The sequence below is a fragment of the Grus americana genome, chromosome 4 (assembly GCF_028858705.1).
Source record: "Grus americana isolate bGruAme1 chromosome 4, bGruAme1.mat, whole genome shotgun sequence".
Classification (NCBI taxonomy): domain Eukaryota; kingdom Metazoa; phylum Chordata; class Aves; order Gruiformes; family Gruidae; genus Grus; species Grus americana.
The window spans coordinates 19,249,410-19,271,149 of NC_072855.1; the positions used below are offsets into that span (position 1 = coordinate 19,249,410).

At 36.0% G+C, this 21,740-nt stretch overlaps 1 protein-coding gene across 3 annotated transcripts in view; it reads right to left on the minus strand.

Moving 5' to 3' along the window:
• The window catches only part of ADGRA3 (adhesion G protein-coupled receptor A3), a 61,634-nt gene that overhangs the window by 10,428 nt on the left and 29,466 nt on the right, over positions 1 to 21,740 (minus strand). The window contains exons 6-14 of one of the 3 annotated variants that reach the window (XM_054824464.1): positions 20,559 to 20,719; positions 18,964 to 19,177; positions 17,837 to 18,001; positions 10,903 to 11,104; positions 7,757 to 7,906; positions 4,556 to 4,717; positions 4,056 to 4,181; positions 2,747 to 2,960; positions 2,387 to 2,595 (exon numbers count right to left, since the gene is read on the minus strand). In XM_054824464.1, coding sequence (XP_054680439.1) covers positions 2,387 to 2,595; positions 2,747 to 2,960; positions 4,056 to 4,181; positions 4,556 to 4,717; positions 7,757 to 7,906; positions 10,903 to 11,104; positions 17,837 to 18,001; positions 18,964 to 19,177; positions 20,559 to 20,719 — 1,603 coding nt within the window. Of the gene's footprint in view, positions 1 to 2,386; positions 2,596 to 2,746; positions 2,961 to 4,055; positions 4,260 to 4,555; positions 4,718 to 7,756; positions 7,907 to 10,902; positions 11,105 to 17,836; positions 18,002 to 18,963; positions 19,178 to 20,558; positions 20,720 to 21,740 lie in introns of all 3 variants that reach the window. The other 2 variants (XM_054824463.1, XM_054824462.1) reach the window with 2 other exon arrangements.

Here is a 21,740-nt window from a genome sequence, read left to right on the forward strand (position 1 = left end):
TTGTCAGTTTGATTTTTATGTATTTGGTTTTCTTTGGCACCTGGAAAAAAACACTTTGGAAAAGATCGTAAGATATTATGCCTCAGGCACCCAGCGTCATCTGATTTCAACACTACCCATGGCCTGGTTGATATCCAGCTGTAGATCCCTCAGAACTCACTGCTGTTACAAGCATGAGCAAATGTATTGTCACACATAGCCGGTGAGTATTGGAGAACGGAAACTGTAGGAGAATTCTGGTTGCTGCTTCCAGACTAGTGACAGGAAACAAGATATCAAGCACGTATTGGTGTGAACTTCAAGAACAAGAGCTACAAAACTGTAAGATTTACAATAATCTTCTAAAACGTGAGAAAACTCAATATGCCTAGCCTGGCTAGCAAAAGCCTTGATCTATTCCCCACTAAGTCAATGGAATTCTGACTGACTGCACTGACATTTTTAATCAGACCTACTGAAAGGAGTGAGTGGAGCTAATAATGTTATTTCTGAGCTAAACTGATCCTAAATAATAATTTAGTAAAAAAGAATGGCAGTAAAATAACAGTAGAGATGACATTAAGAACAACATTGGGGCATTTATAGCCAACTAGCAGAACTCTGTTTCTTCTCAACTACCACCACTGCTGGTTTTTGTCCTCCGCTGCAAGCCTATAATAATGAGATTTCAGCTGAGCCTCCTGGTTATCTATTATTAAACAGTGGTTAAAATAATTTCCAAGTAAATACAAAATTTTGTAACTGTATCTTCCTAAATCACTAGATTAGAAAACTAGGCACTCAGTTATGGGTTTCCTTATCAGAGAGGACTTTACAACATTATGTTCTGAAACAGGTCAGTACGTTACAAGCTGCTTTCTTCTACACACATACGTACTTCATTCTAAAAAAGAATGAAGTAACTCTGGTTAAGTCATCCACCATCCAGCCAGGATGGTGGAATATTGCGTACAGATCCCTCCTACCACTACCGTTCATGTATTTGATGTTAATGACAACTGCTGAATTAAAAGCCAGACTTCTAAAACTGAACCCAAAAGAATTTCCTACGAGCCTGGGACCAGGACCCAGACTGTCACAACACTATGAGAGTTTACAAAGGAAATATGCTATTATGGCTTTTTTAGTTAATATATGGGGTTTTTGCTCTAATTCCTCTAATTTTTTTGATTTCTGATTGTCAACAGTTCTCTGCATAACTCACAATAAGATGCTGATATAATCTTACCATGTATTAATTTAGAAATTTACAGCAGCAGATTGAATATGCTCTTCATTTTTCTTCCTCCAGATGGCAGAAATGTGACCAATATAAAGCATAATCTCTCTTCACATGCATACTACATGTACAAATGAAGTTTAATTCCATTTTAAATTACTTCAAACTGTTACAATCATATAGTTCCCTTTTTTGATATTTTTAAAATATATAATCCTTTCCTAAAACATAACAACATTCTTTAAAATGGTATCTTCAGAGGTAAAGTAAAAACTTACTCTCTTTAAGCTCTTTTAAAAAGCTTGGAGTGTAAATCTTGATTTTATTTATGTTTAGCTTTTTGGTATTCTACTATTTAATTCTCTTCAGAGGACGATTTTTGAAAGTCTGAGTTGCAAAACAAAAATAGCAACTTCTCCTGCACTGATGATCATAAAGGAATCCTCTTTCTTCCACGTACGATTACATAAAAATACATTTTTAATTCCACACAAAGCACACTAACTACAACAAAACCCATACCAAATTTACACTTAAGTTAACAATATTTTCAAAGCCTCTTAGCATTTCACTCAGTTTTCTACTAGCCTACCATTTCTATGTATCCCGTTTTATCATTTAGCATCTGTGGTGATTGACAAGCAGGGTAGTAGTCACCATCAGTAAAGAGGGAAGCTTCCCAGGACAAATTCTGAAATGAAGAGGTCTGGGAACAGACGAAGAAATCCTACTTCATAACTGAAGAGCACTAAAAGAAGGTGTCTTGCTCCCTTCTTCTTTAACTATCACTAACACAGAGAAGATAGGTTTTTTCCCATCACCTTTCTTTATTTTTAACTGTCATTATTAGACTAAAGTTCATAAAAGTCCACTTGATTAAGCAGCTCATTAAAATGGCTTCCTATAATATAGTACTTCTCAAATGAAAATACTTTTGTGTCTAGTATATTCAGCAATTAATTGCACTTTGACAGATTTCCACTTAAACCTCATCTTACATCAACATTTATATCAACACAAACAAAAACTGAAGATTTATTTCTTATGTTTAACTTTATGTGAAACGGAATGTAGAAATGCGCGCTTTCTTGGGGGGGGGGGGGAACAGAATTGTATTTTGAGTATTTTTAAGTTCCAGAAAGAGACATGTAATTCTAAGCGTCATACCATTAAAACGGCATAGTTGCTGAGGGAGTAGCACTGAATGGTAGTAATATTTTCATCGGACAGAAGAATGCGACAACCGTCAGATTTCCATCCCCCTTGTCCGTTCAGTAGATCAAAGTCCCACTGAGCTGCAACAGCATCTGCTCCATGCGCAATGCGCCGCAGTGTCACATTTATAGGAACGTGGTGACTGGCTAGGTTTAAACCATCTGTTACAAAAAAAAATGTATTTGCACATAAATTTCTCAACATGTAACACATTAGGTGCTAAAAACCTATTATTAGATATACACTAGTTGAAACAAAGGAGTGAAAAATGTTTCTTAAAGACCATTAAAAAAGTAATAATAAAAAACAAACCTATCTTGGTAAGAATAACTGGGGTTACAACTGTACGACGTTTCCCATCATCAGCCAGATTTGTTGAATTTCCTGTTGCTGGAAAAAGCTTTCCATTGCGAAATGCAATAAGCTGAAGCTTGTAGACAGATTCATCTGCTGGCCTGATTTCTCTTTTTTGCTTTTGGGTGAAAAGGGAAGCTGGCAACTGGATAGAAGCCTCTACAATTGTGTTCTAGAAATAAACAGATTTTTAAGGTCTTAAAAAGAAATTCTTTACAGAGATCAAATTAGCAGCAACTCCAACTGAACAGTGTCAGAGAGAAATAGATTTAACAAACTACGTATCATGACAAACCTACTTGACAGTGTTTCCAAGTAATCCATGATAAAATAGTTGAATCAGGTTATTAAAAGTCTTAATTTTTGGAAAAAGAAAAAAAAAAGGTTAAGATTCTGTAGTTACGTTACTTGTTACAGAGAGTAAAGCTGAGGTTGGTATCAGTAAAGTATTACAAGAGTTTTCCAGATTAGACTACTGGCAACTAGAAGCAGCAACCAAGACAAGCAGACAAAGAAATGCTGTAATTGTGCATTAGTACCACTCAAAATGAAATGCTGTATACAAGCAGGTTTTGATAACTTGTATATAAATTATACTTGGGGTGGGAAGCATGCATGTTATAGAATTACATAAATATAATTTCAAATATACACCCTGCAGTGATGTTCAAGCAAGTTGAGTGATAAAAGCAAACTGGTGTGTTGGGGAACATAACTGAAAAATACTTTTACAGAACATGAGGAAGTGTTTCCATTCTACACACATCCACATATATATATGTGTATGTGTGTGTGTCTTTACATGAACACACACACACAAAATTAACCTTTCAGGTCCATTTTCTATTTCATGCTTAATTACAGTATCACTCTGAACAGAGTATTTCAGATATTTATGGAGACTTGTAATATCTGATTTAATATGTAATGAAGATGAAAAATACAGCAAAATAAAGCCAAGTATAATTACAAACTAGGAAGCATTTCAATTTCCATACTTATCAAAAAGTCAGAAAGTGTCCTTCAACTTAAGAAGTTTTAATAAAGAAAACCACACCTACTCATTAAGAATTGCACCAATTAAAAAAATATTCTATAATCAAACTTTATTATCCTTTGTCATTTTAATTATCTCTTGTCACAGTCATTCTGGATCATGTAAAAATACTACTTTAACACTAGAAATTAATAATGTAAGATTGCTTTCCAAATTATTCATATTTAAGATATTACTACAAAGTCAGTAGGGAAACAAAGAGTATCCAACCTTTAAAGCCAGACTTGACAGCGTATTTGAAACGTTGCACTTAAAGCTTAATTGTTTATCTAGATTTCCATCTGGATCTCTTCTCCCATAATCACTGAGTCCTGTTCGGTCTGATGTAGCCACTTTCTGGAATACGGTGCATGTCATCCCAGTGAAACCAGCAGCCTTTATTACATAAGCCTCAAGAGCAATATTTGGAGAATACTGTGATGATAAAAAAAAACCAAACAAAACCCACACCACCAAAAATTAAATAACTTGACACACCACTGGAAGAATAATAAATAATCTTAAAGAGATTATCTGCCTTAACATAAAAAAACCACCCAGAAAAGTGTTTCTGTTTTTCTGGCAGGAATAAATCTGTTCAGAGTATTTCTCTTCTCCCTGCAGAAATAGTAAGCATTGCAGATAATGCCAACATCTATTAAGAAAAATAAAAAGCTATTGAAACTCAAGAGCCAGCAAAATGTCTTCTAAATAAATAAATTTATACTTACAGTAGAATAAACTTGAGCTCCATTTGCAAGCCGATACATAGCAATTTTCTGTAGACACTGCACAATTCTAGTGCAAGCCTTGGCTTCCCTTTGTGCCATCCACAGAACACGTTCATCAGCTAACATAATATTACTTGCTATGTCCACCATCACATCACCAAGCTAATGGGGAAGAGAAATAAGACTATTTTATACCTTTGAAAGCTTTCATCAAGTAGGATCATTATCAGAAAATACAAAGCAAAATGTCAGCACAAAAAGCAAAAGGAAATTGGTTGCTCCTATTTCAATCACTGCTTGTCACGTTGAGATACTGAAATACTTTGACTCTGACATTTACCTCCATTCAAGAAAAATGTTATGCCAATGTAATTTGTCTGTTTAAATTATACTTAGAAAACAAAACCATGAGAAATACAGACATTTCATTAAAAGCAAAGAATGTAATACTCCATGTTCTACTGTACTAGTTATTTAAAAGGACTATTTATAATCAACTTTAAACCTAAAATAAATAAAAATTAAATAAACTACAAAGCAACAATAATACAGTTTGCATGTATAGGGGAAGATAATAAGAAAAGAGTAATACAGGCAATAATTAGTACACAACCCTTCAGGTTCTCCTCCTTTTGCTGTGTCTGCCTTTTCTTTGATTCCTTCCTTGCTTGCCTCCAATTTTGCATGAACTGTTTTTAAGTCACAGGTTATATATGAGAGAGACAACAAATACCCGTAGGCACCAGAGCTGCTCTCAAACCCCCAACTACATTGTTGTAAGTTTATGCTCACGCTCCCTACCCTGTCTTCTGTATGACAGACAAATACAAACTATAAAGGAAACTTGTTTATTTAGGCCACAACTCTGCCAAAATTAATGAGCACCTACATTGACAACATTGACCTATACTGGGTTTTCCCAACAGTGAAAAAAAAGTGACAAATATTGGACCAAAGTGAAGGTGCATGTATTTTCTAGTGGAATTGGCTGAAATGCAATTCACAGTGCCTAAATTTAGGGAGTGGAATTTTCTGCATAGAGACAGGGTGGGGAAGACATCTCCTTTACCATCCAGGCTTCCCAATTTCTTTTCAGAATATTACTAACAAGGAAAGAACACAGTAGTTTGCTGGGTTTTTTTTAAAAATCTTTAAAAATAAAGGCAAGAATGGGAATATATAAATATTTTCTGTTTGAAGAACCTTCTCTTCTAGGGACAGAGGCTACAATCAGTAAACATTCTCAACAGCTAACACACAGCCCCAAGCAGCATTTGCAGGCTGTAGCCCTTTTCATTAAATTCCCAAGAGCAAATCAAAGTTAAATTAATTGAAGATGCTTATCATGATCTATTACTACTTGAAAAATGGTAACGTTTTACACATCAACAAATTGTGGGTTTACAATAAATTAGTGGTATTAAGATCCTGAAGTCACAGGACTTAAGTTGTTTCATACTTTTAAAAAATACTACACATTATTCTTTCCCCTGCTTATCAAGGTATGCACAAGTTTTTCCATCCGCATTCTAACTTAAGACAATCTGCTAAGAGCTTTCTGAACATTTGTCTTCAGTTGGTTTCTTCTGACATGAAAAAGCTATTAAATGAAGTTTTTTGTAATTTATAGTATTTATCTTTCAGAATAGCTACTGTAACACAAACTAAAGAACCGACAATAAGATGATATAAGCAAATAGTGTTAAGAAAAAGTTCATAGAGTATCACAGAACCATAGAATGGTTTGGGTTGGAAGGGACCTCAAAGATCATCTAGTTCCAACCCCCCTGCCATGGGCAGGGACACCCTCCACTAGACCAGGTGGCCCAAAGCCTCATCCAACCCGGCCTTGAACACCTCCAGGGAGGGGGCATCCACAGCTTCTCTGGGCAACCTGTTCCAGTGCCTCACCACCCTCACAGTGAAGAGTTTCTTCCTAATATTTAATCTAAATGTACCCTCTTTTAAGTTTAAACCCATTACCCCTTGTCCTATCACTATACTCCCTGATAAACAGTCCCTCTCAGAGTAATACCCTAATAAAAAATAACTAAGCCTTATTAATAGCTACTAAAAATTATTAAATGAAATTGCTCTCATGTTCCTTGAATATACCAGGAAATCAAAGGTTACCTTCAAATCAAATCAAGATAAAAAAATACATCATCTAAGATGGAAACAACCTATGAATTTAACTTAGATTTTTTCATATCATCTATTACCTTCAAACATGGCAAAGTAATGCCAGATTGTGTCACTCTACAGACAATAAATCACAGCTGAGAAAAGAATATCCTTGTAATGTAACAAATCATGCAGCAATCTAAAATACGTTTCTATTTTTGAGCGGGTACAAAACCAGCCATTTAATGAACTGCTTGTATAATTCCAAATACACACACACAAAAAAAAATCTAAGCTATGACTGTAAAAAGGAGGTTTAGCCTGAAAATTCTCCAAGGAGTTCTGCAAAGAATTTAGAACCAGCATTTATGGTTTGCTGAGGGTGGATGGGGAAAATTTGGCTTTTTTTTGCGCAAGTTTAAAATTGAGGCATTGCGGTCTCCAACTTCCCAACATGCACTGTACAGTGAGATCAATATAACCTCTGTTCAGCAGTGAAACAGAGAGTTCCTACCCACTGGTGGGACTACTCAACCATTCATGTTTTTCTCCCCAACAATGAGCGTTCTCTAAGATTTTATTTTAATGTCTTATCTTATATCCTGCAAGATACAGGAATACTGAAAACCTTAGAGATATAGCTCAATACTGAATAAAGACAGCCTACCATGGCGGGAGGGGAGAAGATAAGTCTTGTTTTATTCATTATTGAGAGGATCTCTGAGGCTTTCATTATTTGTATTTTTAGACAAAAACATACCAATGAAAACCTGTGTGACCCACTCCATATTAAATAAAAACAGACTTACTGTACCTATCTCCCTGCTCCAGTGCTGACCAGAGGTGTTACTCACATTACAGGTCCAGTGAATGCTGGATCATCTCAGCGCGAATGCAAAGTCTGTGACCATGGGTCAGCAACTTCAGGGACCTACTAAACAAACAAAAACATGGAATAGAATCTGATAATCCACTAACTCAGTGCCTGCATCTAATGTTGAGAAGGTTTCACTGCTCAGAATACTTAAGGACAAACACTTTGATTATCTTTAAAGTGATGGCAAATTATCCAGTTACCTCTTTATATTTTTCAGCAAATCTTCCAAATTTCTCTATCATTTCAGCCACAAAAATAACATCCATCTTATCAGAAAAATTTGCTGCTTCAACAGTGTAAGCCAAGAGCTGTCTTGCTGTTGCCACTGCATTAGTAAGGTTGAGCGGCATCTACATAGATAACAAACATAAGCATTTTGAAGAACTGAAAATTAAGTACATGACATAGGCAACACTTCAACAATTAATAAAAATAAGCATTTTCCCAAAGAGGACAGCAATTCCCACAGGGATCACAGTATTTTAAGTAGCCAGGGACCACCACCTTATCTGCTCGCAAAAACATTTCCTACAAGCCAGAGAACCAGCATTTGTACCTGCAGCCAGAAACTGGGTTCTGTCCTGTTGTCCTAGAAGACAGAGGTGTTGCACCAAGAAAAGGAGCAAAAAAGGACAGTACTGTCAAATGCTTATTTTCCTTTTAGAGCCCAGGCATGACAACAAGCTCCTAAAATATGGCATTTTATAGCAAGAGAAGCCAAAAGAAATTCAAACACATCACTGCTGTAGCATTCACTCTTGATTCTGTAATTACAGAAAGCATTTGGAATGGAACACGCACACAAAAAAAAACCCCAACCAAGACAAAGCATCTCTATGACAAAGCTCATTATTTCATTTCTGAAACAAGCACCATGCTAAAAAATCTTTCACTAAATAGTACACAACATCAACATGTCTGAGCTAGCAGGGACCAAAAATGGGAAATTTCACATAGTACAGTGGAAAGCTGTGCAAGTGTTATCAGTTCAGATGCTGTTTATCCATGATAATCCAAAACAGAGATGTTCCATCTCTCTGGTTTTTGATGTACAGATATCTAGTCTGCCCCACTGAACTTGCAATGTGCCACATAAGCACAACTATATGTTTATCCCTGCTGGTCTTACCACTTGAACATAGATTTGAATGCAATTAATAGAAGATTTATTTTTTTTCCAAAACACCAGAAGTCATGCATTTAAAGTGTAAATAAAGTTCAAAGTCATAACACACACTGAACAAAGTCAACTTTCAAATTCAGATAGTCTGTATAATTTCTTTGAACTTTTTCTTTAAACATGAATTTCTTTTCATCGATACCTGTACGATACACAAACAAGAACAGTTAAATATAAGTGTTCTTGTATAAATGTTACAAAGGTTTCACTCCATTTTAAACTTGGACCTCCGCTTGATTTAAATTGCTTGGCAGAGTTCTCATGTTCAAAACAGCTCAACTACCTTTGTGTTCAAAGGCTCTGAAGATGCTTATAATATTATTACATTTAATATTAGTCTCAAAGAGACAATAAATTTTTATGCAGAATACTGCTAAAAATTCCAGACCTACTACACACAAAAAAGAGGAAGGCTCTAATGAGTAAAAACAACTCCTAAACCCAAAACATGCTGCTTCTCCCTTTAAAAAAAAAAAATAATAAATTGAAACCTGTATTTCAGTGTAGCATACCTGTACACATGTATTTTTAAGCAAATAATAGGAAGTTATCTACTTCACACACACACACAAATTATACTTCTGCTTTTATGAAGATATGAATCTGACCCTCATACTTCAAACTCTGTAACAAAAAGTTGGCAACATTCTTCCACAACCTGATAAATGTTGGCTAACCAAAAGCAATTATAACAGGCTGAAGTAATGTAGGCTCTTGAGCAGTCGGAACTCTAAAGTTGGGCTATAGTACGTAGGCAGGAGTAGCATGGAGCTGTTACAGGCCTTGCAGGAAAATGTGAATTCCCAGTTGAGGAAAAAGCAAACCAGCAGCTCTCAATAAGCAAACACTGAACCTTGCTGTGTCCCACAAAGGGACAACAAAGGGATCCTGAGCACCATCTCCCACCTGCTGACCAGTTATTATGCATCACCACCCCCCCTTCTTTCAGCCCTCAAACATGTTTCTTGTGACCAAGCCGTGGCATGCACCGCTAGTGCTAGGAATGTAAAGCAGAAGAGCCCAAATAGTTATGTCAACCCCCAAGTTTAACTTGGGCCAGAAGAGGCAGTCCTTTACTTTCTCTCCCTCCCACCCTTTCCATCTTTCTTACACCAGTGCTCATCGGTCCTCAAGGAACCAGAGCAGGAAGATAAAAAGCTATGTCTGCATTAAGAAGTAACTGCACACAGAGGGAGCAAGTCAGCAACAATCCATCTACACAACATGCAGTTCAATGCTTTCACCTCAAACTAGATTGAGCCCAAGCCACTGGACATCAAACCTTCACCACGTGTATAAATTGGGGATGTCCAAACAGGAAATATCAGTTTAGATCCTGATTGCCCCAGTTAGGAGCTGTGGTGCTTCTGGCACACAGCGTGAAGTCCTCTCTAAAAGAATGTGAGCTCACACACTGAAACACTCCAAACACGCACTACATGCAGTTATCCTACCCTGAGGTCAGACAAGCACCGTGGCCCGTGTTTAACACGGGTGGTGCCACCATCAACTTAAGTGGCATAGCTGTATCATTAAAAAAAGAAAAAACACCCCAACAAACCAACACACCAAAAAACATTCTCGTATCTCCATAGTTTCACCTGTTCCATTGACGCTAGTAATCTGACAGCACACTCTGGAAAACACTAAGCATAAACCAGAGGTTCGAAGCTTTATGGAGTATTTTACAATAGAGCACCTAGGCATACAAGGTTGGGTACATTACTGCATGGGTATACCACTGCAGAAAAGTGTTTGCAAAAGTGTGCATTAATTAGAGATAAGCCTAAAAAGGAGTTTGGAGCTGAAAAATTTTGTTTCATAGCTACTTTTAAAATCTAGAATACTCTCTTGTATCCTGGTGAGTACTACCAGATTATAGAAGACTAGTTAATACTCACTACTTTTCATTAGTTGACTCTCATCAGCCACACTGAGTCTATTAAGAGGTTTACAGCAACAGAGGCAGAGTGACTACTCTCTCAAAGCAGATATTAAACCAAATTCTTAACATAGACCTACAAGTTCTAGTGTTGTCGTCAGAGGCATGTGTTCATCATAATTCATCTATACCACCAGTATTACCAGCTTAAAAAAATGGAGAAACGGATTTCTGAGTTTTTATTTTCATTCAAGAATTTGATTTTATAGAAATGCACAAATTACCTGATTGAACATATAAAGAACTCTAGTCACATCATTTGCATATTGGCACCTGGAGTAGTCCTCTTCTGCCCAGTACCCTCCCCTGTCACACCTGCGCCAGGCTCTTCTCTCATCTTGCGAGTTGCCAGGATATATCCCACTGCCAGCAGAATAACGTGTACACAGCAGGTATGCTGTGATGCCTGCCAATGTTCTAGGCCACCTGGGGAGTCAAAAGCAAAAAAAAAAAAAAAACACAAAAAAAAATTAGACAAATTTACATGACAAGTAAATAAAAGGATTAAGCAGTACAACATGAAATAAAGAGACATGCAAAACTAAGCATCTCTAAACTATTTAAAGGGCCACCTTGGCTCGCCTTCAGTATTTTCAAGCTGTTCATATTTGTGTACTATTAACAAAATGAGTTCTAATGCTAGGATGCTTTTTTTTTTTTTAATTCTTTCATGAGGTTGCAGGCGGAGAGAAAAAGATGCTTAGAAAAATCACTAAAAATAGTTTAAAGTTTTTTTAATAAGCAAACCTTGCCTACTTCATGAAAAATTTTGTATTAACACTATAAAAAGTTAAATACATAGTAGAAAGCCCTTGAAGCTTTCTACTTGTCCTGTTCACGTGCATCAATGTAACTTTAAAATGACTGCATTCAAATCAATACTAAACTGCAAAATATAAACTGAAGACTACATTTACAGTAATTAAGAAACAGTAGCAGTAGTACAACCACTTTGACCAATTTTGCAACCAAACATAGTACTAAATAGAAAGTGGGAAAAGAAAGTGTTCATGAAGTTAAGTAGGAAACAATTGCTTTCACTCAAGGTATGTGGAACGAAGCACTTTTAAAGAAAACTTCTAACATTCTCTGAACAACTTCTGTAAATTTACTGCATATTTTTACCTATATAAACATATTCACAGATAAAAATGAAATAAAATACAGAAAATTAAGTTGCAATACACCTTTAGAGCACTGTTCATTCATGAGATCAGAACCAATTCAAAGGAAACACAAGAATAGAAGGAAAACATGTGTGAATTAAGCTGCAATGCTGGGAAGAGAGAAGGACAGGGACAAGGAATGCCAGCCAGTCTGCCTGCCCCTGCTCCCAACCCTCTCCCCTGTTAAGATATGCACAAGCAGTATTTTATCATAATACTTAAAATTTTAAGGCAAAAAGCATACATACTTGGCATTCTGCAGTTTAGGTATGTCAAAACCAACAACCCAACATACAAGGTTTAACTAAAACTGAGAGCAAGAGAGAGCTTCATTTGATCAGGCCTTCTGTACCACAACTAAGTCAAGCTCCTTGATGGCCTTAATAGCTAACATACTTTTTCTCACTTTTAAGTATTTCAAAGGGCCTTGCATAAAGCAGTTGTCTCCAAAAATTGAAATGGTCAAACAAAACAAAAATCTGTTGGATTACACTGTGATATAAAATTTGCTTTTTTATCTGGACTGCATTTCAGTAAATGGCCATTTAGTCACCACTATCATCTAAATTAAGAGACGCTCAGAACATACCTATATTTGGAAAAAAAATATAATTCTGTGTTTGCAGGAGGATGGAGTAAACACCTTGAAGAATGTTCCCTTTCAGGAAATTAAAATATAAGTAATATTGCCAAAGCAGAGAAACTGAGCAAGTCAGCTCCATTTTCCTTCCTCATTCATCAGTTAAGTAACTTCTCTTACTGAAGACACTGGGATTTATCACAGTTCTTTCTCAAAGAAGAGACTAACTCTAGGAATGGACCAAGGCAAAAGGCTACACTTTTCAATTATATTAAATGATTCAAGAGATTAACCTTTTGGGGTATACTGAAAGTCTTCTCTATCTCAAATTCGTATTTATTCCTAATCAGCTCCAACAGAACAATTTCAGCATATTCAGTTATGGAAGAAAGACTCTTACTTGAGGCCATTTTGGCAAAGATTACTTAGGGTTGGGCAATAAGCAACTCAAAGATAGCTGCTGGTGGTACCCTTAAAATGCACACGTCATGACAACCACCATAAAAGAATTCAGTCAGTAAGGAATCTAATGGAAAAGACTAGACAATAATTACAACAAACCAAAATAGAAAGCAAAGCCTTGAATTTTACTACCTTTTATAACGGTTTTGGCATTACATATCCATTCTCCATATTGTAGTGACATCATTTACTTAAGAAATGGAGACTTATTATTATGACCATCAACACAGTATCTGAATACTAGAAGAGACAGAAGATTATTTGGGTATTGTAGCAGAGATTCATCCAGCCTATCAAATATGCGTACACTTACATTCAGAGCCTCAGCAGCCACTTCAAGAAATTAACGGAAGTGTCACCATTCAACCTTTATCAGAAAGGAAATGTTATACCAGAATTGGTGGCAATGAAGATGGTTAAAAGAAAGAAGAAAAATAAAAAAGAATTAGCAGAGTTTTTAAATGCCACGAATTATATACAGGTATTTTAGAGAATGTAAATTAATTGAAAGAACAAGTATAGATTCTGCAATGGTAATGATTTACCATCTTTTGTCCTGTATAGAAAAGCCAGCAGAAAGCACAAAAATCTTCCTTAGAAAAATCACAACTGCCTTTGTGAATTGCTGCAATCCCAGTAGTGACCTTAGAGTAACATGACGTGCACTCTAGCAAGCTAACAAAAAACATCACCTTGGATCATGTCTGGCCAACTCTGATCACAGACAGAGCAAGTTATGGATCTGCTAGGAAGGGATAAGGGGATACAACACATGTAAACTTACCTAAGTCTCTGAAATTTCTGTATGGACAAATTAAAATTAAGTCAGATCAACACAGACTGGGGAAAAACAAGTACAAAGATAAGCTACTCCTATGCTCCCACTTCTCATGGATACATAATAAGCCTTCAGAGAATGAAGCCAAAAAGAAAACAGGCAGATGAGGACAACTAATAAATCAGCTGGCACAGCTGTTAGAAGACATGCAGGCCCACAAATACCTTGCATAGCGCGCCCAAACCTCAGCTTCAAGAACAGAGTCAAGTTTCTAGAAACACTGACACTGGAGTCCCAAAACATCATTTCCAAAACAACTGTACAAAGTTTCCACATCAAAGATGCCACTTTGAAAGTGGTATCTGTCTCTGTCTTTACAAAGTTTTCTAAAAGTTGTATTTTTCCAACGTATTTTAAGTTAAAGTGTGGTCGGCTCAGTTTTGACTGAATCTATCTCTTTACAGACTGAGTGCCCCATGGCCTTCGGGTAATTTAAACTCTGCGGTCCTGACAGATGTTGTATGACACAACTTCCAAGACAAATATTTTCACTGAAAAACAGCATGTGCTATTCCATCCCTCACTATGCACACTTAGTGCTAAAGCATTAGAAAAAAAGAAACCAGAGTGAAACACTAGGACTCTAATGAAAAACAAGTTTTTCAGGAGAGCTTTAATTGCTATATTTTTAAACAAGGTTAATTTCAAAGCTACGTATATATCTATGTCTATCTATCTTCTGGAACTTCTGTAGCCAACAAATGGAAAAAAGTGACAGTTTCAGTGTTTAATGCTATTTCAAAGGTTATTAAATTATCACAAGATTATTTGCCTTCTCTCCCAGTTCTTCTCTCCACTTTCTCTATTTCTTTTATCCATCTATTTCATTTTTGTTACTGTCCCTTTATTCCTACTGCATTTATTTTTCACTCATCTCCCTACACAACATTTTATCATGATCTCAAAAGAATACTAGCAATGCCAGACAGTCATATAGTCTGTGCTACCTTTATAACAAATTTAGTTTCTACAGAAACATTTTACTAATGAAACTAATATATCAATCATCTAATGATTTAGAAAGCTTTCCATTAAACCTGACATAAAAGGTGGGCAACTTAAAACTCCAGCTTTCTGCCATAATTTCACATACACAAGAACAACACAAATGCACAGTGTCACTAAGAGAAGTGCTTTGTGGGGGACAGCATCCCTTATCATCTTTCCTCTCCAATTCATAATACCCCTTGTGCAGGTAACAAGTTTCTTTACAGCCCAGTGGTGAATGAGATAGGGGAACTGATTCCAGCTGTAACTACACTTCCCTTATTCCCTATTTTTGCTAAGTGAATGTTAACCTGGAACATTCTCAGCCAGGAACTGTTTCCTCCCAACACCTATACGAGATGAGCTGATGAGGCGCTCTCCACTTTCCATGAAGCCAGAGAAGACATTCCTCCAGCAGGGCTTAAAAGGTGCCTAACAAAAATTCTCATCATGCAAACAAAGACTACGTAAGTTTGGCTGCATTCTTGACTATCTTTCACAGTTTACCCAACTGCTAGCAGAAGTGCAAATTTGGACTGTATTAACACTCTTATTTCATCACTTTATAATTAGGTGTTCAAAATTTATCACATATACATGAGAGTAGACAGCTGTGGGGGAAAAGATGGTTCATTTACATTTAAGTACTGTAATTTCATTTCAGGAAAAAAAAGCCAGACCATGAGATTACAAAAGACTCCTTCCCTTCATGCATATTAATTCTGTTTTGAAAGCATTCATTTCTTTAAACCAACAATAACTTTCAGTTACAATGAGTTTTTTATATCATGATTTCATTAGCTTACAGGTAGTCTAGTATTTTTTCTTATTACATCTTAGTAATTCTCTAAATTCAGCATAACAATTACAGTTTTAAGATTAATTACACCCAGTGAGAAACAGTTCTCAAAAGGATAATTCTTATATTTAAGAAAGAATTCTATCAACTACCAGCATAAAATTATTTTAAACACAACAGCTGAAGGATTTACTGAAACAGAAGCATTAGGTTACATTTTAACGTGCAAACTGTATTTTCAATTTAATCATGGATTGTAACATATTCAGGGATATTATCTGAGTAAGACCTAAAAGAATATCTAAACTAAAAAAAAAAAAAAAAATCCATGATGAAGACAGTTTTTGCCTAATCTTTATAAACTCATGCTAAACTACTATTACAGAGCCAGACACTGAAGACAAACATCCACCTTCACTACATCTTGCTATCCCATCTCTGAAGGGATAAAAATCTAGATGCCAGTATTGAAACAGCTTCCAAGCTAAAATGACTAACCAGCTCCAACTAAAAAACTATAAAATCAAATTCACCTAGGATCATTTACAGCCATCTGCTCAGAACCATTTTCTCACTAGTCAAAGCCTTATTTCCATATGGTCTCAAAGGTGAAAAATTACTCTTTATTATTACTCTACCTAAACTACAAATGGAAGTCTGTTATAGTAAACCCAGACATAGCGAACTTTTTGATAAGCTGAACATTTCCTGAAATCTTATTTCTTTCTACAGAATTCCAGAGGGGGTAAATCCTATTACACTGAACAGTCACTGAACATCACAGGTTAATTTAATGGAAAACACTTTGAAATAAGCCTTTACCATCTGTTTTCACCTCTAATGGCAAATCAAAGGAGAACGGTTCACACTAGTATCATTAAAAAAATGCATAAGTGATTTAAATAGATGTGTTCTTTGATGAATACAGCATGCATCTGTTTGACTTTCTTCACCTTTTATCTTAAGCTGGAAGCTCTCATTTTCTAATGTAATGCTCATCCCTGCAGTTGAAACCACCACAGTGTAAAAAGATGATATGCACAAAGTTTCTTATATAATTCCTTACAATGTGAAAGTGAAGCTCTTCAGTAGTTCCAAATTGCCTCTGTGCAGCAAACGATCTTAACACTACTTCCCTTACTAATAGCTCCTCATACTCAGACACCAGCTACCCTTATATCTCAAATTGTTCAACTGATGAACGTAAGGATGATGAACTCAGAACAAATGCTCTCAGCCAGGACTTTACATGGATTTTTGCTACAACTGGAGAAGGCCTTCTGCACTTGAAAGTTTGTTTTCTCTTCCCTCAAAAATTATGTCCCAGCAACATGCTTTAACTTACTTTTTCATTTCTTAAAATAAAAGATTTATGGTCTTAGATTAGCTGTATAGAAAGAAGGTGACTTTAAAGAACTCTAGTGTACACAGGGAAAGTAAGAAAAGTTTATAAATATAAACAAAAGATCAGATCAGGCAGAAGATCAACAAAGCCAATCAGTGTAAGTAAAAATAAATGAGTGTGTAATAGTAGTTATTACAACATTAAGAAACCCTAGAAATTGTAGAAGACATATGCTATGACATACACTAATTCTCAGTAGGAGCTACTGCAGGGAGGTACAACACAGAGTAGTTATAAAGGGAATTACCTTACACATAGAGAATCTATACAGAAGCTAGCTGTTACAGCTGGCACCTCCAGGAGTAACGTGGTGTTAGTGACCAGCAGCAGAAAGATCAGAAAAGGGAAAACAGGTGAAGAGATAAGAACAAAAGATAAAACACTCTGCAACAGCCAACACAACGGAACATCAGAGCTACCACTACAGTCTCAACAATCATTAAAAGGAAGCACTATTCATATTATTTACTCTAATACTCACAGGGAAGAAAATATTACATGTTTCTTATATACTTATTTTGTTGTACAGAAGCAAGAAGGTTTTAAAAACAGAATGATAATCTGGTAGAAACCCCCCCATCAGTATGTGGTCCAACTCTAACTTACAGATGATCTAAACAGTTTTAGTCTATTACAATAATTTAATTTATACATTTCAAATATTTATCTTTGGAAGAGATAAAAAGTAAGCTAACAGGCTCAAAGTTCAGTATTTCATGGTATAGTTGTGTGCACTTCTTCCAACACATACTAATTTAGAACAGTTAAAAATCTATTACACATCATTTACAAATGAACATCCACATAGGTGCCTTTAAAGCAAAATACCTTAGTTAAAAAGAAAATTAAAGTGTACTTTTCTCTGGAGGAAAAAAAAAAACCACAACAAACCACAAACCACCAAAAATTAAGGTTACCAACCTGAAATCCCCTTTATTGTTCACAACCCTCTCTGGAGGGCAGTACTGCGCAGAACTTTCTAACACCACAATGTCTACTGTCCTTGTGTTATTCCCACGTCTGGTTTGTACATGGCAACCCCAGTTTCCCGTGGAGCCAGCCTGAATGTTTGAGATTGTCAGTGCACTGGGAAGATAAAATAAACAAATAAAACCCAACAGTCTTGCAATAAAATTTATATAAGCTTTTACCAAAAGATTAATAAAGTCTAGAAAGACAAATGGAAGAAACAAACAATTACATACAATGTAGGTGATCTTACAAAACCAGAGCTATCTATGAATCGATGTACTGTAATTAACAGAGAAATATTTAGTATTCTTCTAGCTCTCAATTTTGCCAAGGTAGGAAAGGAAAAGAAAAGCCATTGGAAAAAGTTCCTCAACTTCAGAAAGAAGAGATGAGAAGTTCAAATTCCCCAAATGTTATCATTGTTCTTCAACACGAAATTTTTATAGTAGTTCCAGAAAGGTGAAACTAAAGTAACTTTCCAAATGCATAATTTGTGATAAAGTTAGAAGCCCTAATTTACTAATACAATTACAGGATATATAACCACTCTGTAGATGCTGAATCAGTCAAAAATCTGTTGCAGACATAATAGATCTCTGTTGAAGAACTTCAATATTACGAACTGTGGTGTGCTCAAAAGGGAGAAGAAAGAATCCACAAGTAGTTCACTTAAATTCCTTGTTCCCATAATTTTAATGTTCCAAGAGAACAAATGTATCCTATCACAAACACATTTTACATGACCTGCATCGGCTAATTCTTGGAGATAATTAAAGAAAAATAAAGCCCTACAACAGTCCTGGGTAACCTGCTTAGCTAACCCTGTTTTAAGCAGCTGGGTTTGACTAATCAAATCTCTAGACCTCCCTCCTCAAACCTGGTAGTTAGCAACAGTGACCAAACCAAGGTATTTCAGAGATATGTGAAGTTACAGACTACTTCCCTACTTGGGACGTTTCTGTCTACATATGTTCACTCAGAGAGGATATAAGAGGGCTTTACTGGTTATGGAAATAGTGAGTAAATCAGAGCAGAAAATAAGGAGTGGGAAATACATTTTCCCTCTATGGATTCACCTTGCAATCAGTGAGCAGTTATGAATCATGTTTTTTTCAACAAAAATACCCTGGGACTCATCAGTTTCCACTATCTTTCCATCCTGATACCACAAGACTTGCATGTCTTGATCGATATATGAAGCCATACACTGGAAGGGTAGACTATCTCCTTCAAAGACAACCTGACGGTGAGATGGAGTCATATAGAAAGATGGTAATTCAAGTGGCGGTTCTAGAATTCAAGAAATAAAAGCACAATTAATAGCAAGAACCTGTTCTACACATAATTTTCAAAAGAGGAGAAACATACACTAACAGAGTATCGATTACTGATATAACCTCCTTGGAAGCTGCATCTTGCAAGATCTAAAAAGTACATTTGATGCACTGGATATCGAAAAATAAAAATTTTCATCATATTCTTTTCCAAAATGTGCATTCCTTTAGTGTAATACATTTCAAAAATCTTTTGCTAGCCCCCATCCAAAAGAGTGAAAAACATAAACTTGAATGAAAAATACATTTATGCATTTTATTTCTTCATAATTTTTCACTATTAATATTTCAAAATAACATATACATATATTTTATTATTTTGACAGACAGAACAACTCTAATACAACCAAGAAGTTAAGCAAGTTGGTCATGGTTTCATCGCAAAAAGGCTAATGAACAGAATCATCATGTAGGAAAGTTATGAAATTAAGACCTTTTTACTTCAGAAATTTGGGCTTGGAATAATTTACACATCTCAAATTGGGTAGCTAGACTTTGGAAAAAAATTATCAGTTTCCAATTCTTTTTGGGAAGTTTAGGTAAAAATCCCTGAAAAACATGGATTAGCACGAAAAAGGAGTTTATCTCCAGAGAACATGTCTCATCCTTAGTTTCCTACAGAATAACATCCACAATCACTAATTTATTTATTATTTATTTCCAAAAGCAAACAACCCTGTGTCCAGTTCTGGGCTCCCCAGTTCAAGACAGACAAGGAAGTACTGGAGAGAGTCCAGCAGAGGGCTACAAAGATGATTAAGGGACTGAAGAATCTCTTGTATGAGTAAAGGCGGAGAGAGCTGGGTCTGTTTAGCCTGAAGAGAAGACTGAGAGGGGATCTCATCAATACTTATAAATACCTCAAGGGTTTGCGTCAAGAGGATGGGACCAGATTCTCTTCAGTGGTACCCAGCAACAGGACAAGGGGCAATGGGCACAAACTGGAACACAGGAAGTTCCATGTGAACATGAGCAAAAACTTCTTTAATCTGAGGGTGACACAGCACTGGGACAGGCTGCCCAGAGAGGTTGTGGAGTCTCCTTCTTGGGAGATATTCAAAACCCGCCTGGATGCCATCCTGTGCAACCTGCTCTAGGTGGTTCTGCTTTAGCAGGGGGGTTGGACTACATGATCTCCAGATGTCCCTTTCAACCCCTACCATTCTGTGATTCTGTGTAAATCATGACTAAAGATCAGCCTTTGAAAAAGAATCACTATTACCACTATCACATAAGTGGTGAATTTCAGGGAAACAAAGCAAAAAAAGCCTGTTCACTAATATTAACAGAATATGGAATGTGTTAGAAAATACGCGTCAGTTCTCAGGAGTGCTTACCACAGGTCAGAAGCTCCTGCTTAACACCAGTCACTGTCTGTGACTGCAGTGACTTGGGATAGGCACATTTAGTTTCACGTACAGTTATATTTCTTTCTTTTAACCACTGATGCATCCACAGGATATTGCAATCGCAAAGAAGATAATCAGTCTGAAATTCTCTGCAACACAAAATAGGTATTCACAGTGACAAAATTTAACACTCAAAGGTCTGACAGCTTGACATCAACAGCTGTGCAATGCCTCTCACTGTCACAGACACACAGACAACAAGAAGTCAAACCCCAGAATACAGTAGAGTTGCCGACCACTACCTATTGGAAGATGCTCTAATTCCCTGCAAGCTGTGGTCTGAGAACAAAAGTACACTCCCTGAGAAAAGGGATCCTCTCCATAAATATGGGGAACATCTAATACCTGCGCATGAAAAAAATTTCAAGTAGTTTCTTTCATGGAGGGAGTTTATGTTATTTAAGTGAGCAATAACAAGGAATTGCTTGAATATGCATCACCATAACTTAAGAACATACTTCATTGCTTCATTTTAGCAATCGAATGCTTTAACAGTAAAATCAACAGAAATATAAAAATAGCCTTTCACCTATTTTTCTTTTCAGAACCACTATTCACACAATTTTAATGGTGGTTTTCTTCTGCTTTATATGAAAGTCATATAAGGCTTTCATTGATTCATAAAGTCTTCTCTATATAATACTTTCTACTAAAAATACATAACAAAACCCCCCCTAGGTTTCTGTTGTAGTCAGCTAAATTAAAAGAGAACATAAATATTTTATCTGTTTAGAAACAGTTAAAAATGTATCAAAACATATCACTGTGTCTACACTGTTTTTTTTTTTACCTCTACTGAAAACATAATTTATTTTTCTTTTTGCATATGTCTAGAGGATAACACAACATCACAGGCAGAACACTTCAAACACTAAATCAACATTCCTGTGAAACTCCATTTGGTCTTTGTTCACAGGAATTCCTCCAGACACACACATTTTTAATAGCAATGGTTATACCTGGGTTCTCTTGTCAGACCTGTGATGTTCTTGGACAGCAACCTTTATGTACACAGTTAAAATACCACGAACAACAACTTAGGAACAATTAAAAGAAGCTGGAGGAGGGAAAGAAACATTTGCCTTTATACACAAGAAATTAACTTGGTGT